At 41.7% G+C, this 24,984-nt stretch overlaps 1 protein-coding gene across 1 annotated transcript in view; it reads right to left on the bottom strand.

Moving 5' to 3' along the window:
- Positions 1–24,984, bottom strand: part of SWAP70 (switching B cell complex subunit SWAP70) — a 70,433-nt gene that overhangs the window by 33,459 nt on the left and 11,990 nt on the right. The window contains exon 2 of the mRNA XM_001510062.5: positions 18,284–18,424. Within this exon, the coding sequence (XP_001510112.1) occupies positions 18,284–18,424 (141 nt within the window). The remainder of the gene's footprint in view (positions 1–18,283; positions 18,425–24,984) is intronic.

The raw sequence follows: 24,984 nt of genomic DNA, 5'->3' as shown, positions 1-24,984 counted from the left end.
GATGAGAGGTGAATGGGCAACCACTGGAGTTTCTTGATAAGTTAGGAAACATGGTATGAATGTTTCTGTAGGAAAATGATCCGGGCAGCAGAGTGAACTACGGCCTGGAGTGGGGAGAGGCAAGAGGCAAGGAGGTCAGGAGGGAGGCTGATACAGTAATCACGGAGGGATAGGATAAGGGCTTGGATTAACATGGTAACAGTTTGGATGGAGAGCAAGGGGCGGATTTTAGCAATGTTAGCCAGGTTCAGATTTATGGTTGTTCAAACAGACGGTAAATTTTATTTATACTTCATACGGCACTTTCCTCCTGCCTCTTCTCCCTCTTCAATTGCCATTAAAAGCAAATAGTTGTGCCATTATCCAAGATCCCTTTAGTCCTATTTTTTTCCCTAACTCATCTGTTCCTTTACTCTTTGCAAGTTGTTTTCATAAACCAAGTCTTCCATCCACTACTTCCATTTATTTCTATCAATATGAATTTACACTGTCATTTGAAAATGGGCACATTTCATTCATTGTTTAAAAAAACTCTGAGGTTAACACATCATCATCAAATAAAGTGGTATTGGCATCATGTGAATAGCATTTTGTTAGACACCATACAAAGCACAGCCTCTGTTCCCCTCCTCTTCTCCCCCCAGCTTGTATCCTAAAATGAATTGGACGAGTCAAGAAACTAATCGTAATAATATAAAATATCTTGGAACCAGGAGATTTAATCGCATCTTCAGATATATTTTCCTTTAGGTACATATGGTATAAGAAGTTTCAAAACCTTTGAATACACAGCTGGTGCTTAATAAATATATGGATAATAATACATACCAGCAGCCAACAGCAGAACAACAAACTATTAACAATATTCAATTTAAATACACTGTTTCTCCCATTAGATCGTGATATTATATTTTATACCTGTCCTAACTGCCTACAGGAGATGCTCGATATTGTTGCTACTCCTCAGTCAACTAAAGATAAAGTATCAATTGATCGGTAATATTTATTGAGTCCCCACTATGTCCAGAGCACTATATTAAATGCTTTAGAAAATACACCAGAAGCAAAATACATGACTTCTGCCCTCTGAGAATCATGAGATTCTGCGGACCTATTAGTCTCTCTCCGACTGAGTCATTTTCGTTAAGTCTACCAAGGGAGAGAGTCCTAAATTATTTATAAAACAGTGGAGCAGGGGAAGAACAACGGCATTATAAATAGGGGATGAAGATGAGTGGATGATAAATATTTTAATATGCATAAATACATAGGTGCTAAGGGTATTGCCGGGTTGATGTGACCTGAGGTGGGAGAATGGGCTGAGGAAGCTTCCCGGAAGAAGGGGCATCATGGAAGGGATGTGAAGATGGTGACAGCTGAGGTCTAGTGAAATTGAAGAGGGGAGGGATTTTTAGAGCTACCATACTCCCCACTCCACCAAACAGATGTTCAAAACCTTGCAACTCCAGTCTACAAGCCCAGCTTTATTGAGAAACATTAGCTTCTCCGTGAACTTTCACCCAGCACAGACCTGTAAATTCCAGGCCCTTTTTTTACCGAAACAAAGCAGCACAGGTGTCAGCTCAGAAAAGATGGTATTAAACCTAACAGGAATAATGGACAAATGGTATCAATCTGTATTTGCAACACTGGGCAAATTAAGAGGTAGGTTTCTGACCTCAAAGTACCTTACCCTGTAAATCAATATTAAGCTGTACTAGCACCATGACCCAGACATAGTTCAGGAGTGAGCATGCACAATAGAGAGAACTGTAAAGGCAGAAAGGCCCAAAAGATCTATGACCTTAATTTACCTATACACCTATATCTCACACTACTCATGCACTTTCCAAAAATAGATAGAAGCCAAAGAACGCAGCTATAGTTTTCCTTAATTTCTCCTGCTGCCAAACCTCTGCTCCATGCCGGGTTCCACAGCTCAGAACACCATCATGGATGCCCTAGTTGAAAAGAGAAAGTTGTGGGTGCTGCCATCTTGGTCCAACTCTTTCTGAAGGTTGACTTTGGTGTATTTCTAAAGGGCAACAGACACAGAAAAGGATTTTTGCCCAGAGCACAGGGGAGTCAACTTCCTACTCTGAGAGCTATTCATTGACAGGTCTTGACGCCGCTGTCTTTAGTTTAGGGCCTCTTATGCAATCCATTTTACCACTGTTTTTATCTGTTACCCCCACTTAGATTCTGAGCCCTAGGGACAGAGGCTGTGTCTGATTTCTTAAAGTTGTAACCACCCCAACATTTATCACAGTGCTTGGCACATAGTATGCACTCAATACCCTAACTAAATAGTATTCCACCCTCCTCTCTTCCTCCTTATGTCCAGGGTCATTTCTCCCTGCTCATAAAGTCGCCACCTGAGGACTTCTCCAAATCTGAGAGCTGAAGAGACCGGAGTCAGATTACTTCCTCGGGATTGTCTCGCCACAGGTTCCTAACTGCCCAGACATGTATAACAAAACTAAACCTCTTTAATTTCAATTCGGTGACTCACAGCAATCTTCCCATCTTCTGTTCTGTCCCTTTTGTGTTCACAAGCTCCCAATTCCCCTTCCTGTATTTGTTTTAAATGCGGGGGGGGGAGTGGAAGAGGCGGGACACTGAAAGGTGGTGCTCAAAGCTGCCATTGTTCCAAAAAGCCAATGGACTGAAAGTCCACCTCTCCTACCCTTTATGTGTTTGACTTTCAATAAGCCCAGCCTTTAAAGAGTCGGTCAAACCTGATTGATTTCACAAATTTCAGAGCAGATGACACAAATCCTTGATGCAAATTTACACTGCCTCAAGAAACACTTTTCCACAGAGCTAAAAGAAAAACAACTTCCAAAGAGTGGCTAGCAGACACCACTTAGAGGTCTACAGACAACTGTGGGTCAGGAGAGAAGTTTGAGGATTTAATGGGGTTTTGTAAGTGTACTGTGGTTATTTTCTCCTTCTGAACACTTACCTACGCATTTAACTGACAGTGAAGAAATTCCGCTTGCATTCATTATAGAAAATGTTTCCTATCAAAGGAAGGGCTTTTGAGGGGAGGGGAACTACCAATACTTTCTTTCTCACTCTGATTTTTTCCCAGAAAAGCTACAAAACATATTTGCTCCATCCTCAGCCCCACAGCACTTATGTACATACCTTTAAAATTATATACCATAAATGATTTATTTATAGTATTCATTATTCAATCACATTTATTGAGGTATTTATTGTGAGCAAAGTACTGTACTAAGCATTTGGAGAGTACATTATAACAGTATACACCCCCCACCAGGAGCTTGTAAATAAATATATAAATAATAAATAAAATAAATAAATCTAGACTGTAAGAGTGTTTTGGGCAGGGAATGTGTCCATGTATTGCTGTATTTTACTGTCCCAAGCTTAGTGCAGTGTTCTGCCACAGTAAGTGCTCAGTAAATACGACTGACTGACTGACTAGTAATGTCTGTCTGCCCCCTAAGCTGTAAAGTTGGGGGCAAGAAACATGTCTGTCAACTCGAACTCTCACAAGTGCTTAATACAGTGCTTCGCACATAGTAAGTGCTTAATAAATGCCATGATGATGATGACGAAAACTAAAATATTCTTTCTTCCAAGCATATGTGTACACACACACGTGCTCTCTCTCTCCTCGGCATATATAGGAAATGTGCCATTGCTGTGTCAATGCAGAAGGAGCTAAGGTTTTTGTTTTTTAATGGCATTTGTTAAATGCTTACTATGCCAGGCACTGTACTAACCACTGCGGTAGATACAAGCTAATCATATTGTCCCACGTGGGGCTCACAGTCTTAATCCCCATTTTACAGATGATGTCAATGAGGCCCAGAGAAGTGAAGTGACTTGCTCAAGGTCCCATAGCAGACAAGTGGCAGAGCCGAGTTTAGAACCCACCTCTGACTCCCAGGCCCATGTTCTTTCTAGTCAGCCAAGCTGCTTCTTTTACTAGTGATATGCCTGCTGAACAGGACACTTGAGAAAAGGTCAGGGCAGCTGAGCTCCTTCCTTGATGTCACTCCAGAAATGGTGCCCCCAGCAAAAAGGTTAAGTAAATCAGTCAGTAAATCATATTTATTTGCTTTGTGGCAGAGCACTCTTATTAGGCGCTTAGGAGAGTACAAACACAACAATAAACAAGATCCAATCTCTGCTCACAACGATCTGATGAATTAGAGAACTCTCCTCCAAGAACTCAAAGCACTTGAGGGCTTATTGAAAAAAAAAAATTTTTAAGTGCTTACTATGTCCTACGCACTGTACTAAACACTTAAGTAGATACACAATAATCAGGTTGCAAACAGGCCCTGTCCCACACGGGACTCACCACCTAACTAGGGGAGAGAACAGGATTGAATCCCCATTTTACCGACGAGGAAACAGGCACCAGGAAAAAGTCACTTGTCCATGGTCACAGAGCAGGCCTGGGCTCTCTCCACCAGCCATGCTGCTTCCCTCACAACCAGAATAGTTTTCAATTCCACTTTACAAATGAGGAAACATGAGAGAGTGAGTCATGAGAAGGGGTAAAAAAAAAGGAGGAAAAAGAAAAGAGAGAGGAGAGAGAGAGAGAAAGAAAGAAGGAAAGAAAAGAAAAAGAAAGAGACCAACCCAGAAAAGAACAGATAGAAGCCCAGAAAAGAAAGAGGAGAGACCCACAGTCAGCAGTGTCTTCTCTAACTGTATCCTTTCCTGCTTCTTTACCCTCCCACTTCTCACTGAGAGCTCTACTCTCCAATCCACAATGCATAAAATGAAAAACTGGCATTTTGATGGGGAGTTCGTCACAACTCTCCCACTGATTATCATCATCAGTGGTATTTACTTAGCACTTACTGTGTATAGAGCACTCTACTAAGCCCTAGGGAGTGTACAATATTAGAGTTGGTAGACATGTTTCCCGCCCACAATGAGCTTAAAGAAAATAGTATTAATAATTGTGATATTTGTTAAGCACTTACTATGTACCAGGCACTTTACTAAACACTGAGATAGATACAAGCTAAACTGGTTGGACCCAATCCCTATCCCACATGGGGGCTCAGTCTTAAACCCCATTTTACCAAGGAGGTAACTGAGGTCCAGAGAAAGGAAGTGCTTGCCCAGAGTCACCCAGCGGACATATGGTGGAGTTGGGATTAGAACCCAGGTCCTTCTGACCCCCAGGCCCTTGCTCTATCCATCAGGCCACGCTGCTTCTGGTTTACAGTCTAGAGGACAGGCAGATTAGATGACAGTTTTGAGCATCCCCCTTCTTCTTCATTCCCACGAGTCTCCTGACTCAGACTGAAAAGGGCAGAAGGCTTGTGCGACAATAAGGAAGAACTGCCTGGCAACTGGACACCTCCCCTTCTCTTGCCCTTATCTGGTCATACGCACTTAGCAAAGCAAGCTAAGTGGAAAAAGCACGGGCCTGGGAGTCAGAGGTCATGGATTCTAATCCCGGCTCTGCCACTTGTCACTGTGTGACTTTGGGCATGTCACTTCACTTCTCGGTGCCTCAGTTACCTCATCTGTAAAATAGGGATGAAGACTGTGAGCCCCACTTAGGACAACCTGATGACCTTGTATTTCCCCAGGGCTTAGAACAGTGCTTTTCACATAGTAAGTGCTTAACAAATGCCATCATTATTATCATTACTGATACTAAGACAAAGTAAATGCTGGGTCTTATCACCCCCTACACCCCGCTTTTATATTTGTTTTAATAATATTTGTTAAGCACTTCTAGGTGTGTTCTAAGCCCTGGAGAAATACAAGATAATCGGGTTGGACACTGTCCCTGTCTCTCTTAGGGCTCACAGTATAAATCAGAAGGAGGAGCATTTAATCTCCATTTTCAGGTGAAGTAACAAGTCCAGTGAAGTGACTTGCCCAAGGTCACAGAGCAGGCAAGTGTGACTCTAGACTGTGAGCTCAATGTGGGCAGGTATGTGTCTGTTGTAGTATTGTACTTTCCCAAGCACTTAGTAGAGTGCTTTGCAAACAATAAATGCTCGATAAACAGGATTAAATGAATGAAAGCTGGCAGAGGAAGTTGGTAGAGCTGGGATTAGAACCCAAGTTCTGTGACTCCCAAGCCCAGGTTCTTTTCACTAGGTCACTCTCCTTCTCCGTTTGGAGAAAATCATCATGGTATTTGTTAAGCACTTTCTATGTTCCATGCAGCTTTCAAATATCTTTAAAAGTCTAAAAGTATCATTTTGTACCCCTAAAGCCTGCATATATGGATAAGTGCTTTGTTATTCCCCTCTAGGGTCGCATCAGGGAGTTTCCAGTTCTCTACCAGTCTCGACTATGGGAGGGGAGTCAAACAGAGGCATACGCATTCCATTCTTTGCTTGGCCAGTGGCTAGTGAGTGGAAGGCAATTTGCTAGAAGTCAAAACTCATCTGTGCTAGGCAGCGGCGGCATGAGAAAGAGTCGAGGGTGGAGACTTTTTATAAAAGTCTTTTATAAACTAAAATAAAGTTTAGTGCACGGAATGATGCAATGGTAAACTGCTTTCGTATTTTTACTAAGAAAACGATGGATACACTACCAGAACGATCGCAGATGGAGGTGGGGCGTTCTGGAAGAGATGTGTCCATGGCATCGCTATGGATTGGAGACGACTCAACGACATAAGACAAGTTCTGTTGTATCATATGTTCTTTTCTAAGTGATAATGCTACTAACATTATTCTTCATTTACAGTTGGGCCTCTCTTATCCATATCACAAACCAGCACTAATTCTTTTTCCTTTTGGATTTTTCTTATGAATTTTTTTTTAAAAATTTTCTTATGGTATTTGTTAAGTGCTTACTATGGGCCAGGTATCGCTGAACATAGGCTTTGAATCCCGGCGGTTTTACTCAGTACTTTCTTACTAAGAACTTAGTATTTAGGACAGGGGATTGACAAACCTCTATTTCAGGTGGGTAAATTAATGACCAGAAAGTTCTTCCTGTTTTATTGCATTTCCTCACTCTCCAAGAATAGTTTTTCTCTAAATTTAGTGATGTATTAGCTCATTTTAGGAGGATTTAAATACTGCTTCCCTCTCCAGTCCAAAGAAAACACTTCCTAAAGCAACTGGTTGTTAGTCACAGATTGAAAAACTTTCAAGATTTAACTCCAGTTGATGCTAAAGGGCATATTTCACAGCTCTTTAGCAGATAGGAAGATAGGATCATAACAAAACACTATGTAATGGATCAGATATTTTGTCAACTCTCAAACCAAAATAAATCACTGAAAGAGAACTGACAAGTTTAACCCAACAGGAATTCCAAAATAATTCAAATGCTTCAAGAATAAAAACAGATCCATGAGTTTTATTACAATTGGTAAAAAGATGTAGGAATTTAGATTAAAATTTAACCTAAAAAGCTGCTGTAATCAATCAATTGTATTTATTGAGCATTTACTATATGCAGAGCAATGTATTAAGAGCTTGGGCGAGTACAATATAATTCATTCATTCAATCATATTTATTGAGCACTTACTGTATGCAGAGCACTGTACTAAGCGCTTGGAAAGTACAATTCGGCAACAGATAGAAACAATCCCTACCCAACAACGGGCTCATAAGTTGCTAGATATGTTACCTAACCACAGAGAGCATAGTTTCTGATCAGGGCAAATTAAAACACTTATGAATTTGGAATCTCTAAGCTACTATAAAAGCATACCTGAAACTATTTGCTTTATTTATAAAACAATGTTTATACATGGTAATCATATGTAAGCTCGAAAAAGCCAAAACTATCCCTATTTGGAAAGCCTATTACTAGTCTGAAATGGAAGACAAATTTTTAGCTAATTTATATTTTAAGGAAAAAGAGAAACCTACTTCAATCAATCAATCATATTCATTGAGTGCTTACTGGGTGCATATTTTCAAGAACATAAGTCACATAATACCAACTTGCAAAATGCTACTAAAATTTTAAATTCAAATATTAGAGCAAAGAAGTTCTATTCAGTCACAGAAAACAAAGAAATGTACTGCATTAGTGATGTAACATTTAGTTCCTCCACTATTCAAAATGAAGTTTTAAAAGGCCAATGCAATCATCAAAATTTGAGGAAATAATACTCCAAAAGGAATTTGGAAAGTAATCATTTTGTGGGGAAAAAAAAATTGAAGTCTCTCTATAATGAAAAAATGCCCAGATAAAAACCAAATCAAAAAACAAGATTGGCAAAATCTTTTTTTCAGATTTTTCTTCCCTTTTCTAACAACAGAAAAAGAATGGGTTGAACATTTTCAACATCCAAGTACCAAACTCTTTTAACTACCTACCAAAATGGATGAGCATAATCTAAAGGTCCATATGTCATTTTCCATAATCTAATCGCTCACAAAAAAAGACATAAAAAAAACTTGCTTAACAATCATAATAATAATAATTGTGGGAAAGAGCACGGGCTTAGGAGTCAGAGGTCATGGGTTCTAATCCCAGCTCTGCCACTTGTGACTGTGGGCAAGTCACTTAACTTCTCTATGCTCCAGTTATCTCATCTGTAAAACGGGGATGACAACTGTGAGCCTCACAAGGGACAACCTGATCACCTTGTATGTGCCCCAGTGCTTAGAACAGTGCTCTGCACATAGTAAGCGCTTAACAAATACCAACATTATTATTAATTCCTGCTCCACCACCTGTCAGCTGTGTGACTTTGGGCAAGACATTTAACATCTCTTTGCCTCAGTTACCTCATCTGTAAAATGGGGATTAAGACTGTGAGCCTCACGTGGGACAACCTGATTATACTGTATCTAACCCGGCATCTAGAACAGTGCTCAGCACATAATAAGTGCTTAACAAATACCAACATAATTATTATTATTATTATTATTAAGCACTTACTATGTTCCAGGCACTGTACTAAGCCCTGGGGTGGATACAACCAAATTAGGTTAGACATGGACCCTGTCCCACAAGGAGCTCACAGTCTCAATCCCCATTTTACAGATGAAGGAATTTGGGTACAGAGGAATGAAGTGACTTGCTCAAGGTCACAAAGCAGACAAGTAAGTGGCAGTTGCTACTTGTTTCCTTCTATACGCTTTCATCTTGGCTTCTCCCCAGTTGTTACCCATTTCTACAATGAAGACCTTGATGCAAATTAATTTGCTCATTAGTTTATCAAATAACTAATCTGCATTTATAAGTGCTAAGCAAGATTTTTTTTAAATGTAGCACTTTTCCCATTAAGTGGGGAGAATTTTTAAAATAAAGCATTATAAAAAGAAATAGAGGAATCTGAATCAACGGTTAAATTATCATGCCCACAGAAAAAATAGCAACTTCTGAAATGGCCGTGGCTGTGAATACCCTAATTAAACCATGACCATTATCTTCCTTCTGCTTAAAACAAATTTAATGCAATAAATGTAAGACAATTTGGACTATTTTCTTGTACAACACACAAAAAAATGTTATTACATGAAACAATCCCTATGCTTCCATCTCATACTCATTCACCTGGTGGTATGCCACAAAATTACATTATATAGCTTTAGTCCTTTGGATTTGATGATACTAGGAATAATGAGAGGCTAGAACTCACTAAAAAAAAAAAACATGATCCTTTCCACACTGTGAGCACTTAAAAGCTAGGCCCCTGGATATGCTTGACACCATTAGGCATAATCTCCCGAAAATCTCCCTGCCCCTCTCCAGTCCCTTCTTCAACTCTCCCATCTTTTCCAGCAGTATCTCTAGAGGAAATCTCCTGCCTTCTCTCAAAATCCACTCCCTCCACTTGCACATCTGACCCCATTCTTTCAACTTCATCAAAAATATTTGTCCTCTCCCTTTTTCTCTCCCCAACTGTTCACTTTCCAATAGCTTCTTCCCCACTGCTTTTAAATAAGCCCATATCTCACCTATCCTAAAAAAAACCCTCCCTCGACTCCTTGGCTCCCTTCAGTTATTGCCCCATCTCCCTCCTGCTATTCCTCACCAAACTCCTTGAGCGAGCTGTCTCCAGCCACTGTCTCCAGTTCCTCTCCTCCAATTCTCTCCTTGACCCCCTCTGATCTGGATTCCATCCCCTTCACTCCACAGAAACCATCCTCTCAAAGGTCATCAATGACCTCCTTCTTGCCAAATCCAAAGGCCTCTACAGCATCCTAATCCTCCTCGACCTCTCAGCTGCCTTTGACACTGTCGACCACCCTCTCCTCCTGGAAACATTATCCAACCTTGGCTTCGCTGACAATGTCCTCTCCTGGTTCTCTTCCTATTTCTCTGGCCATTCATTCTCAGTCTCTTTCTTGGGCTCCTCCTCCCCTTCCTATCCCCTAACAGTGGGGGTTCCTCAAGGTTCACTTCTGGATCCCCTTCTATTCTCCATCTACACCCACTCCCTTGGAAAACTCAATCACTCACATGACTTCAACTACCACCTCTCTGCCAATACACTCAAATCTACATCTTCAGCCCTAATCTCTCTCCCTCTCTGCAGTCTCATATTTCCTCCTGCCTTCAAGATATCTCTACTTGGATATCCTCTCGTTCACTTGCAACTTAATTCAGCTAAAACTTGAACTTCTTATCTTCCCATCCAAACCCTGTCCTCCCACTCACTTTCCATCACTGTTGATGGCACCACCATCCTTCCTGCCTCATAAGCCCGTACCTTTGGCATTACCCTTGACTCCTCTCTCTTATTCAACTCATATAATCAAGCCATTAGTAAAATCCCATCAGTTCATACCTTCATAATATTGCTAAAATCCGCCCTTCCTCTCCATCCAAATTGCTACTACATTAATGCAAGCACTTACCTTATCCGCTTTGATTACTATATCAGCCTCCTTGCTGACCTCTCCTGCCTCCTCTCTCTCCACACTCCAGTCCATACTCCATTCTGCCGACTGGATCATTTTCCTTTCCAAAAACGTTCGGACCATGTTTCCCCTCCTCAGAAACTCCAGTAGCTGCCCACTCACCTCCATATCAAGCAAAAACTCCTCAGCATTGGCTTTAAAGCACTCAATCGCCTTGCTCCCTCCTACCTCACCTTCCTACTCTCCTACTACAACCCTGCCTGCATACTCCATTCCTCTAACACTAACCTTCTCACCGTACCTCGATCTCATCTATCTCGCCACCGAACTTGCGCCCATATCCTACCTCTGGCCTGGAACACCTTCCCTCCTCATATCAGACAGACAATTGTTTTCCTCCACTTCAAAGCCTTATTGAAGGCACATCTCCTCCAAGAAGCCTTCCCTGATTAAATCCTCCTCTCTTGTCCCACTCCCTTCTGCATTGCCCTGACTTGCTCCCTTAATTCATCCTTCCTCCTAACCTCACAACATATGTATATATCTGTAATTTATTTATTTATGTATATTAATGTCTGTCTCCCCCTCTAGACTGCGAGCTCATTGTGGGCAAGGAATGTATCTGTTTGTCGTATTGTACTCTCCCAAGTGCTTACTACAGTGCTTTACACACAGGAAGTGCTTATTAAATGACTGAATGAATGAATGAATGCTGACAGATTTGCCATTTGTGACACGCTGTCATCACTAACCTAAGATTGTGGACCCTCTGTGGGGACAAGGACCATATCCAATATGGTCAGCTTGCAATCAATAATTGTGGTATTTATTAAGTACTTACTATGAGTCAAGCATCATTCTGGGATAGATACAAGTTAATTACATTGGACAAAGTCCCTGTCCACAAGAGGCTCATAGTCCAACGAGGAGGGAGACAGGTATGACTTCCATTTTACAGTTGAAGAAACTGAGGCACAGAGAAGTTAAATGACTAGCCCAAGGTCACATAGACAGGTGACAAAGCCGGAATTAGAACCCAGGTCCCCTGAACCCCAGACCCAGGCTCTTCCCCTAAGGCTATGCTGCTTCCCCAAATTATTTTGTGCATTACACAGTATTTTGCACAGCATTCAGCACTTATATACATACCATCACTGCCTGCCACTTATGGAAGGTATGGCCCAAATTGCAAATCCTGGGTGAGAACCTCTTCCTCCGGTACCATATCTTTGGCCTCCTTAGGTCACCTGCACCCATACCTGTTGGTCAGTCAATCGTAATTACTTGAGCGCTTACTGTGTGGCCAAACACTACACTAAGCACTTGGGAGAATACAATGTAGAAAATATAACAGACACATTCCCCTACCCCACTAATGAGTTTTACAGTTTAAAGGGACTCCTAAATAACCAATAACTAATTATGGTCTTTAGTTAAGAACCTTACTATGTACCAGGCACTGTTCTAAGCACTTAGGGTAGGGACAAGATAATTGGGTTGGACGAAGTCCTTGTCCCACACAGGGCTCAAAGTTCTTAATCTCTATTTTACAAATGAAGAACTGAGACCGAAATAAATGACTTGCCCAAGATCACATAGCAGACAAATGGCAGAACAAGAATTAGGACCCATGACCTTCTGACTCCCAGGCCCATGCTCTATACACTAGCCATGCCCTGGACTGACCAAAACATCTCTTTACCCAGCCTGACCTGCAACTCTGCTGCCCACACCAAAAAATACCTGTGGGTCGGACCAGGTTTAGAAGAAGCAGTGTGGCTCAGTGGAAAGAGTACGGGCTTGGGAGTCAGAGGTTATGGGTTTGAATCCCAGCTCTGCCACTTGTCAGCTGTGTGACTGTGGGCAAGTCACTTCACTTCTCTGTACCTCAGTTACCTCATCTGTAAAATGGGGATGAAGGCTGTGAGCCTCACGAGGGACAACCTGATTACCCTGTATCTACCCCAGCACTTAGAACAGTGCTCTATACATAGTAAGCGCTTAACAAATACCAACACTATTATTATTAGAGGCATTTTTTTTCTGGACTTTAGTAGGAGGGGCTGGGGAAGGGGAGGTTCAAGATGGGTGGTCTAAGGATGCAGGGAGGTACAAGTATTGCTTATAATTCATGAGCAAATCTCTAATTCTGCAGCAGGTACTACCTGGGACCAAATTGGGGGGTGGCGGGGAAGGGATCTGGATGTGGCCTGAAGGGGAGAGACAAAGGGGAAAGAAGGGGAAAGCTGTGGGATAGCCTGAGGACCGGATGTGGAATAGTTCCACTCTTTAATTACCAGGGCCGGACACAACCTAGTGGATAGAGCACGGGCCTGGGAGTCAGAGACGTGGGTTCTAACCTCAGTTCCGCCACTTGTCTCCTGTGTGACCTTGGACATGTCCTTCACTTCTCTGGGCCTCAGTTTCCTCATCTGTAAAACAGGGCTTAAGAATGTGAGCCCCATGTGGGACAGGGACCGAGTCCAACCTGATTAACTTTTATGCATCCCTGCGCTTAGAGCTTAACAAATCCACTAAGCGCTTGAGAAAGTACAATAGAGCAGAGTTGGTAGACACATTCCTTGCCCTCAAACAGCTCTCTCTTCACTCAGGGGTTAGGCTGCTTTATGGTCAACCCACACTGTTGTGCTCAAGCATATCTAACCACGCACAGACACTAACCAAGCTTGGTCTGCAGCTGGTTACCAGAAGGCCCGGTCTGTTCAAGTCAGGTGGCAATGCACATACCCGTAATTTTATTTATTAATATATTTCTGTAATTTTATTTATTTGTATTGAAGTCTGTCTCCACTCCTCTAGACTGTTAGCTCGTTGTGGGCAAGGATGGTCATTCTTTATTGTTTTATTGTACTTTCCCAAGCACTTAGTACAGTGCTCTGCAAACAGTAAGCGCTTAATAAATATGATTGAATGAATGAACATGTCTCTACAACTGGGGCATCTCCTTCAGACCAGCACATTTTAATAGTTAACTTGTCAGAGAAACACATGCTTGGATATACAATTCGAGCCTAATATTCCCCAAAGATTCCAACCAAGGAGATCTGAAGCTCAAGAGAACTGACCCTGTCTTCTATTTTATTATTCTCTTTCAAGTGTCTACTTCACAGTACTCAGCACACACCTGGCACTTAATAAATACATTTAAATGAATGGACAAATAACTGCGTAACTTTCACATTTGGTGCTAAAGTCCTAAGAGAAAGAAAAACAAATTAGATGTCTGGCATTATGGAAATTATTTTCTTTTTTTATTAATTTGAACGAGGAGAGAATGCAGTGTTGTGTGCCTCCTTTTTATTCTCAAGCTCACCTAACCTGCAAGGGGCAAAAAACCTTCCTGAAAGAAAACTGAAATTTCAGAGAACCATTACTCACTTCCCTTCACAGTATTTCACAGATAAAATACTACTAAGGAAAGCATACTATAAAGAATTTTATTATCCTCAAAAAATAAATTTGCAAATGTATTTAGCACTTCAATTTTAAACAAGGACTCTGTAACCATGATATTTAGAACTTAGAATATTTTTGTGCCCTGATGTTAAAAGTCAAAAAAATTGAAGAACTTTAATTATGTTGTTTGAATAACTTCTACCTTCTGAGATTAATGCAATTTCTCCAGAGTTACTACATTGTGACAATTATTTTCATTCCCCCAGAAAAATCTAGCTCGGGCATTACTGAAATGTTTTCATTCTTTAAAGCTTGAAATGGCTTTCAGTTCTCTTCCTCTCTCATTCTAAAGCTATTGCCCAAAAGTTATTTTGGCTTAAGTTTAAAATCTCAAAGCTACCCACAGTAATCACCAAAGCGTAGTAAAATTCAGGTGCAGATTTGGCAATCACAACTTCTGTGTTCACAGTTTGAGTATAAGCCTTTTTCTTCTCAGAGTTGAAGAATTATGTACATATCCTTATATTTTATTTCCCCTATCTCTAATTGATTTTAATGTCACTCTACTCCTATAGAGTGTCTGCTTATTGTTATTTTGTACTCTCCCAAGTGCTTAGCACAGTGCTCTGCACACAATAAGCACCCAATAAATACAATTGAATGAATGAATGTAAGCACACTGTGGGCAAGGATCATGTCTACCACCGCTATTGTACTGTGCTTTATTGTACTGTACGGAGAAGCAGCATGGTCTAGTGGAAACAGAACGGATCTGGGGGTCAAAGGACCCGGGTTCTAATTCCACTCCACTGCCTATCTGCTGTGTGATCTTGGCCAAGTCACTTTGCTTCTCTGTGCCTCAGTTCCCTCATCTGCATAATGGTGTTTCAATCCCTATTCTCCCTCCTACTTAGATCGTGAGCCCTATGTGGGACCTAATTATCTTGTATCTACCCAGCACTTAGTACAGTGCTTTGCACATAGTAAGTGCTTAACAAATACAATTATTATTACTTTCCCAAGCTTAGTACAGTGCTCTGCAAACAGTAATAATGTTGGTATTTGTTAAGCGCTTACTATGTGCACAGCACTGTTCTAAGTGCTGGGGGAGATACAGGGTCATCAGGTTGTCCCACGAGAGGCTCACACTTAATCCCCATTTTACAGACGAAGTAACTGAGGCACAGAGAAGTTAAGTGACTTGCCCACAGTCACACAGCTGACAAGTGGCAGAGCTGGAATTCGAACTCATGACCTCTGACTCCCAAGCCCAGGCTCTTTCCACTAAGCCATGCTGCTTTTCATCAAATATCACTGGTGGATTGACTGGAAAAACGTTTATGGGGTTAATAAAATCACTTCTCCACACCTGAATAGCCCTAAATCAGGTGACATTTTCCTCATATACAAGTTTTATAAGTACAGAAATATTCTTTTTATACCAAAGGTTTTAAAACATAACAGTAATTCCTTGCTAGATTAGGGGAATGAGAAAGAAAAGAATTTAACACAGGAAAGAAAAAGAGCCCTGAAAACAGAATGTACTAGAAAGCTACTGCTGTCAAAAGGCCCTTCCCAACTAATTCCCAAGTGCTTAGTACAGTGCTTTGCACACAGTAAGCGCTCAATAAATGTGACCAAATGAATAATGAATTCCTACTTCAACAATCTTGCCAGCTCATCAGTCTTTCTTCCATCTATCCATTTACTCATTTTTTGGTTACTTTGTTTTTACTCAGTTGCATCAATGCTTTCATCTTGCTCCTACTCTATGTATATAATTTGTTTCTGCCCATCTTCCTCATTAATCAATCAATGGTATTTATTGAGTGCTCACTGTGCTGAGCACCATTCTAGGTGCTTAGAAGAATACAATACAGTGGGTAGACCTATTCCCTACCCACAGGGTGCCTACATTCTAGAGGGGCAGACCTTGGGCTGGCAGCAACTTGCAGATTACATTACATTCAGACCCTCAGAAGAATCGCAGAGGCTGAAAAAGTAATTCCTAATTCTACCCTGATCCAAATCGCAAAATGAGAACATGCTTGCTCTAGAAGAAGTGACTGAACTGCGAAGCCTCACCTAGAGAAAAGCCTTGAACTAACTGGCCATGGAAAATTGTTTTTTACATTGCCTTTCGTTCAAGGCAATGGGGATTCGATTCCTGTTCTCCCTCCTACTTAGATTGTGAGCCCCATCTGGGACCTGATAATCTTATACCTACCCCAGTGCTTAATACAGTGTTTGGCACATAGTAAGCGCTCAACAAAAACGATTATTATTATTACTATTATATCAGAGCATTTTCATGTATGTGCCATCCCCCATGTCCCCATGAGCTAGATGGAGGACGTCTCATTACTAACATTTTACAGATAGGGAAGCTGATGCACAAGAAAATTAAAAGACTTCAAGGTCACATCTAGCTAAGGCTAGAAACTACATCACCAATTTCTAAATAAATCTTCTTTCCACTATACTACATCTTTTAAAACAATCTAACCTTGAAGAGGGCAGTAGAGAGATTTCTTCACTTACCAGGAAGCGGGGGATGGGAAAGAAGGAAACCAAGGATGATTTTAGTTTATATAGTATAGTAAATGTTATAGTAAATGTCATCAGCAGCATCTCTCTTGAAATGAGTATGCTGAGTTCTTTACCATTAACATTAGTCAGTTCTCACTCACGAAGAAGTCATCCCTTTTTTCTTAAATGCACTTATTTTATTGCCATGGCTCAGTGGTTCTCTGTGTTCATGCTATGGTCACTCTGAGTGTCCTCAAAATCCCTGTCACCATTCCCCTGCTCCCCCGCTCCAAAAAGACTTACTCCAATCTGTCACCTTCAGGGGATTACAGTTCATTCCAGAGATTGGAAAGATTAATTTATTTTACTGTTTCCCCCTGTAGACTGTAGCCTCCTTGTGGGCAGGGATGATTCATTCAATCATATTTATTTATTGAGCGATTACTGTATGCAGAGCACTGTACTAAGTGCTTAGGAGAGTATGATACAACAGTAAATAGACACAGTCCCTGCTCACAGTAAGTTTACAGTCTGGAAGGGGGCATCTATCAAACTATACTTTCCTAAGCACTTAGTATAGGGCTCAGCACACAATAAGTGCTCAATAAATACCCAAACTCGGGTTCACCCCATTCATTTGGCTCTCAGTTTGCACCTGCGATCATCAAACAACTGCTCAGAATCTGCAACCCCAGACTTCATACACCTTCCAGATCTCACGGAAGGACTAAGCTTGTAGTTCAGAAACTCTAACAGTGTTAGGTGGACAGCCAAAAGATGATACCTCTGACCATTTAATACCAAAGCTAGAAGATATCTATCAACTTATAGTTAACAAATTATGAAAAACAAGTGCCCTGCTCCATAAAGGGGGTTCAATAAACGGGCCAGGTACATACACATTTTAAGGTATCAGAAAAGCCAAATTAAGAGCCAACAAAAATGTTTTAATTCCAACAAACAGTTCTATGACAATCTGCTGAAATTCACTACTGGCCTGACAAAGCCCTTTAAAAGCAACCCCCCACCCCACAATTTTTTTTGAGCCCGATAGCATTTTGACTACTAAATTACATGGATCTGACAGTCTTTTTTAGCTATTTCTCTAACTCTAATTCCCCAAAGCCGGACTCTCTGTAATTTTTGAATATTTCAGACCCCAAAATTTCATTTGTCCCCATTCCTGTTTTCTTTAAAACGTTTAGAAGTGGAATATTTTAAAAACAAATACATGCTGCTCAAGATGCTACTCAGCATCTATTCCGAAGAGATAACCTGTGTCCTCTAGGGACTTAGAACACAAAAGCCCAAATCGGTGTTTAGTTAGCAAAAATAGAATTTTAACAATTCAAACAACTGTATTTGGAGTTCATATCTTGTCTTTGATTCCTCTTCCCTCTGGGTATTTTTAGAGACTGCCCACCTGAACTTCCCAAGGAATTGTGGGGAAAACTCATTCCCAAGGAACTGTGGGGAATACTCATCTGGTGAGATACCTGTAATGGTGGAGAGGCAACAAATTAAGGAAATGGAGACATACCTTTTCCAAGATGAACTTGTTTAAGTATGGCATGTACCCCTGATTAGAGACAGGACCTTCGTCATCATCCCTGAAGTGCTCCTCCAGTGCCACAGGGTCATGTGGGACATTCAGTACGGTGCACAGATTGTGAGACAGAACCTAGGAGGCAGAACACAATGATTACTTTATTGGGTGACACGAAGATGATTTCTAACTGGCAGCGGCATCATTTAATCCTAATAACAGTAATTTTGCCCTACTTTCCTTCTATAATCTATGACCTCCTTCTCTTGTTTTATGCCGTCAAGTCATTTCTGACACAGAGTGACGCCATGAACACGTCTCTCCCAGAACACCCCTATTGCATCTGCAATGGTTCTGATAGTCGATCCATAGAGTTTTCTTGATAAAAAATACTGTTGCCATGCAGTAAACTTGAATCTCCGCCTTCGACTCTCTCCTGAGCCGCTATTGCTCAGCACAGGTGAGTTTTGACTTGCAGCAGATTACTCACTAACTACTGGCCAAGCTAGGAATGGAACAGATATGCCTCTGCTTGACTTTCCCTCCTGTAGTCGAGACTGGTAGAGTCCTGGTAACTCTCCAGGTGCGACCCTGAGAGGAGATGCCAATCCATACAATCTGCTCCCCTGACGCCAACCTATTTTCTCTCGAACTCATTTATCCCACCACTGATTTTTTCCTGGTGATGTGAAGGTGATTTCCTAGTGGCAGCATCATCATTCCATCCTATCAATGGTAATTTTACCCTTTTTCCCTTCTACAATCTATGACCTACTACTTGAACCCAACCCTCACACTCTGCTCTTCTGTCGCCAACCTACTGTCTCTCAAACTCATCTATCCCACTACTGACCCCTCACCCACATCCTCTCTCAGGCTTGGAATTCCCTCCCCGTTCACATTCAACAGTCCGTCAATCTCTCCATACACATATCCTCCAAGAGGTCTTCCATGATTAAGCCCTCATTTCCCCTAACCACCTTTCCATCTGTCAACTATACATTTGGCTGTATACTTTGATATCCTCCCAGCACTTATGAAAACACCCTTATAGTGTACTATTTCCCCTATCCATAATTTATTTGATCATCTGTCTCCCCCTGTAGACTGCAAGCTTCTTGTGGGCAGGGATCAGATCTAACATCTCTGTCATACTGTACTTTCCCAAGCACTAGTACAGTGCTCAGCACCCAATAAAAGCTCACAAAAGCAGCACGGCCTAGTGGAAAGAGCATAGGCTTGGGAACCAGAGGACATGGGTTCTAATCCCAGCTCTGCCAAATGCTGCTGTGTGACCTTGGTCAAGTCACTTAACTTCTCCATGCCTCAGTTCTCCTGTTCTCCCTCCTACTTAGACTGTGAGGCCCCATGGAGGACAGGGATTGTGTCCAACCTAATTCACTTGTACCTACTCCAGCACTTCGAACAGTGTTTGTGACACATAGTAGGCACTTAACAAAAAAAAATCATTAATTGATGGATGATCCACAAAGTCACTAAGTACATATTAATTTACAAGAACCCTCCAGTTCAACCCTTCTCCCAACTTTGGCTGGTCACAAGGGAGGCAGTATGGCCTATTGGCTAGAGCAGGGGCCTGGGAGTCAGGAGCACCTGGGTTCTAATTCCAGCTCCGCCATTTGTTTGCTGTGTAACCTTGGGCAGGTCACTTGACTTCTCTGTATCTCAATTACCTCATCTGTAAAATGGGGATTAAGACTGTGGGCCTCATGTGGGACAGGGACTGCATCCTACCCATTTAACTTGTACCTATCCCATATCTTAGAACAGTGCTTGACATATAGTAAGTGCTTAACAAATACCATTATTCTTACTTTAGGGGCCAGAACTAAGAAAGGAGAAATGGGAGAGGGGAAAAAAGGGAAAGACAATGAGTTCCATACGCCCATTTACTGACCTGCTGGAGATTTCTGGATGGACTAGTGGATAGAACATATTTTAATGAGGGAAATGTTTCCTTCAAACACAGAGTTTGGGGGCAAGGGAAATTAGGATCCAAAGCCACAAAGCAGAGAACAACCAAAGAACATTCATTCAGTCCTTCATATTTACTGAGTGCTTACTGTGTTCAATGCACTTGTACTAAGTGCTTAGGAGAGTACAGTACAACAATAAACAGACATATTTCCTGCCCATAACAAGCTTACAGTCTAGTGGGGGGAGACAACATCACTACAAATAAATAAGTGTTGTGGGGCTGGGACGGGGGAAGAATAAAGGGAGTAAGTCAGGGTGACGCAGAAGGCAGTGGGAGAAGAGGAAAGGAGGGGCCTAGTGTGGGAGGACCTCTTGGAGGAGGTGCGTCCTCAGTAAGGCTTTGGTTGGGGGCAGGGTAATTGTCTGTAGGATTCGAGGAGGGAGGGAGTTCCAGGCCAGAGGCAGGACGTGGGCGAGGGGGCTAGGGGTCGGTGGCCAGATAGGCGAGATGGAGGCCCAATGAGAAGGTTAGCACTAGAGGAGCGAAGTGTGCAGGCTGGGTTGTAGAAGAAGAGTGCCAAGGTGAGGTAGGAGGGCACAAACATAGGGATCTCAGGGAGAGAAGAAAGACTTGGGGCCTTGAGGAGCCCAGTTCAGCCAACTTCTCTCTGATTCCCTGCCAGATCACTGAGAGACTTGGCTTCTGCTACTCCTCCCCCAAAGTCTGCAAGACTTCAATCTCCAGTCTTTGGACAGGGATTAAGCACTGAAGAAGGTGAAACTTCTGCATGTGCCTGAGTTACTGATAAAAGACACCCTTATTATTAATGTTGTAGACTTCCAAAAGGGCTTGACGAGTTTCCACATCAAAGACGTTTTTAAGAACTGAGTTTTCAGGGGAGTGAAGGGAATGTTCTAAAATAGTCTGAAAACTAGTTAAAAGGTAAGAAACAAAAGGATAAGGAGGCAAGATCACTCTTCTGGATGGAGAATTTTCATAAATCATCTGGAGGAGGGAGTGTGCAGTGAAATCTCCAAGTTTGCGTGGGACATTAAAAAGTTGCTCACAGCGTGGCTCAGTGGAAAGAGCACGGGCTTGGGAGTCAGAGGTCATGGGTTCTAATACCGGCTCTGCCACTTGTCAGCTATGCGACTGTGGGCAAGTCACTTCACTTCTCTGTGCCTCAGGTACTTCATCTGTAAAATGGGGATTAAAACTGTGAGCCCCACGTGGGACAACCTGATCACCCTGTATCTACCCCAGCGCTTAGAATAGTGCTCTGCACATAGTAAGTGCTTAACAAATACCAACATTATTATTTAAAGATCCGCTGATGGAAACTCCGCAACCTCTTTTAGTATCTTTCTGAGGTTCTGTCACCGTGACAGTCAAAAGGTTCTTCCTTACATCCAATGAAAATCTTTTCTGCTTTAAGCAGCAGCATGGCCTAATGGATTAGAAGAGTGCTTGGTACATAGTAAGTGCTTAACAAATAAATACCATCACTATTATTATTATACAGCATGGGCCTAAGAGTCGGAAGGACCTATGTTCTAATCCCAGCTCTGCCGTGTCTCCATTGTGAGACCTTGGGCAAGTCACTTAACTTCTCTGTGCCTCAGTTTCCTCATCTGTAAAATGGAGGTTAAGACTGTGAGCCCCATATAATAATGTTGGTACTTGTTAAGCGCTTACTATGTGCAGAGCACTGTTCTAAGCGCTGGGGTAAACACAGGGGAAGCGGGTCATCCCACGTGGGGCTCACAGTCTTAATCCCCATTTTACAGATGAGGGAACTGAGGCACAGAGAAGTTAAGTGACTTGCCCACAGTCACACAGCTGACAAGTGGCAGAGCTGGGATGCGAACTCAGGAGCCCTGACTCCAAAGCCCGTGCTCTTTCCACTGCGCCACGCTGCCCATATGGGACATGGATCGTGTCCAACTTGATTAGCTTGTATCTGTAAAATGGGGATTAAGACTGTGAGCCTCATGTGGGACAACCTGATCACCCTGTATCTACCCCAGCGCTTAGAACAGTGCTCTGCACATAGTAAGCGCTTAACAAATGCCAACATTATTATTTAAAGATCTACTGATGGAAACTCCACAACCTCTTTTAGTACCCTTCTGACGTTCTGTCACCGTGACATTCAAAAGGTTCTTTCTTACATCCAATGAAAATCTTTTCTGCTTTAAGCAGCAGCATGGCCTAGTGGATTAGAACAGTGCTTGGCACAAAGTAAGTGCTTAACAAATACCATCATTATTATTATTATACAGTATGGGCCTGAGAGTTGGAAGGACCTGTGTTCTAATCACAGCTCTGCCGTGTCTCCATTGTGAGACCTTGGGCAAGTCACTTAACTTCTCTGTGTCTCAATTTCCTCATCTGTAAAATGGGGGTTAAGACTGTGAGCCCCATATGGGACATGGATCGTGTCCAACTTGATTAGCTTGTATCTGTAAAATGGGGATTAAGACTGTGAGCCTCATGTGGGACAACCCAATTACCCTGTATACCCCAGCGCTTAGAACAGTGCTCTGCACATAGTAAGCACTTAACAAATACCAACATTATTATTACTATTACCCCAGTGCTTATTATAGTGCCTGGCACATAGTAAGCACTTAACAAATACCATTAACAACAACAGCCAAAAAAGAAAAATTACAATCATTTGAAGGATTTGCCGTATTTCCCGAAGGAACTGATCTTAAAGCAATGCTTTGACTCCTTCCAAAACAAAGTGATGGGGCCAGCCAGTCAGTCAATCATATTTATCAGGCACTTACTGTGTGCAGAGCACTGTTCTAAGCACTTGGAGAGCACAATACAGAATATAACAAACACATTCTCTGCCCACATGAGCTTACAGTCTAGAAGGGGAGATGGACATTAATATAAATAAATAAATTACAATCAGTTTTCGAAATAGTAACAAAAAGGGCAGAGGAGGAAGGGATGGAATCTTGGCACCACTTAAAAAGCACGGAGAAAAAATGCTCATCAAAATCTAATTTCAATGTTTTGGTGGACTTTAAAAACAATCCACTATGATTAAAACTGCTTGAGGAAAATGTGTTTTTATAGACTTAAGCATAAAGGGCAATAGCTCATCCAGCAATTTAAAAGCATGTTATAACATCCAGCTGGGTTAAGTGCCAGTTGGCTTCTCTACAGCCAGGAACGTCTTTGTTTCACATTACATCCAAACAAGGAAATAAATCCATGAATTACCTCTCCATCACATGCAAGTCCTTGGACAGTTTAACCCGAAGTTAATTAGCTGCACTGCTTAAGGAATACCACCAGTCAAAGTCCACACCACCTCATGTTAACCTCTTAAATTCATTCACAAGAGACGGTCATTTCATATTCATATGAACATTTTCATATTCTCTTTTTGCACCTGTTTGTCTCACATCTTATTCAACGTAAGGATCTTTCTCTACACACGACAGGTTTTAAGGAAGTTATAAGCACAGTGATTATGTCTGCACTTTAACTCCCCCTCTAAAATGTAAGCTTGTTGTGGGCAAGGAATACGTCTGTTTTGTTGTTATATTGCACCCTCCCCCAAACATCCACAGCACTTATGTACATATTTTTAATTTCCTTATTTATATTAATGTCTGTCTCCTCCTCTAGACGGTAAGCTTGTTGTGGGCAGGGAATGTCTGTTGTTGTTTTGTACTCTCTCAAGTACTCAATACAGGGCTCGGCACACAGTAACTGTTCAACAAATACCACTAAGGGAATGAAGTGCTTAGAACAGAGCTCTGCCCATAGTAAGCATTCAAATTCAACTGACTGACACTAATGAAGACTGTCATCAAACCCTCACAAAGCATGCTGTGTTTCTCTAGCAAATAACCTCTCAGTTGCCACCAAAGGCAGACAAAAGCAGCATTGCAGAGCTGACAAGAAGCTTAGAACTCATGAAAGGAGCTAACCAAAAAGTAGAAGAAACTCTGGCCCGTAACCTAAATAAATACATTCTTCAGCAGTGGTAACAGTCAGAAAGATCTGGGATCTAAGCCCCACTCCACCACGTATCTGCTGTGGGTTCCTGGGCAAGTCATTTCACTGTGCCTCGGTTACCTCATCTGTACGATGGAGGTTAAGGCTGTGTGGAACATGGATTGTAACCAACCAGATTAGCTTGTATCTACTCCAGGGCTTAGTACGGTACCTGGCACTTAGTAAGCGTTTAACAAATACCGTTAAAAAAAAAAATAAGACCACCTTCTCCCTTAATGTTGGCACAAAACAGCTGCCTCGTAGGCGGAACACTGGCTCCAAACTCTTTCCAAGTTTGGCCTTTTGCAATAATTCTGGATGTTTTTCCAAGTTAAAACCTTCTAAATAACTGAGGCCCTCCCACATTGCATTTCTCTAAAAAAAGAATGGTGATTGAATATTTCGAATATAGAGCTATGGCTCTCTTTCTTAGAGTCTAGAGGGGAAAAATGTCCAAATCAGCACAAGTCGAATGGAAGAGGAACAAAAAAAAGTGCATCCTCATTCTCAAATACTGTAACATAACTACTTAAAGCAAAGCAACCCTTTGGGGAAAAACCTGCACTTAAGCATTTTGTGACTGTAATTATTAAAATGACAGAACTATGATCTTCTTCTTCTATACCACAACGTTAAACCTAAAATCTGTCTCCTTCACAGACTGTAAACTCCTTAAGGGCAGAGTTCTGTCCTTTATCAACTTTATTGTATTGTATACAATTAGTAAGGTGTT

This window comes from Ornithorhynchus anatinus, chromosome 3, assembly GCF_004115215.2.
Source record: "Ornithorhynchus anatinus isolate Pmale09 chromosome 3, mOrnAna1.pri.v4, whole genome shotgun sequence".
In the NCBI taxonomy this organism is placed as follows: Eukaryota; Metazoa; Chordata; class Mammalia; order Monotremata; family Ornithorhynchidae; genus Ornithorhynchus; species Ornithorhynchus anatinus.
The sequence above is the reverse complement of the archived record's forward strand: the minus strand, read 5'-3'. Positions and strand labels throughout refer to the sequence as shown.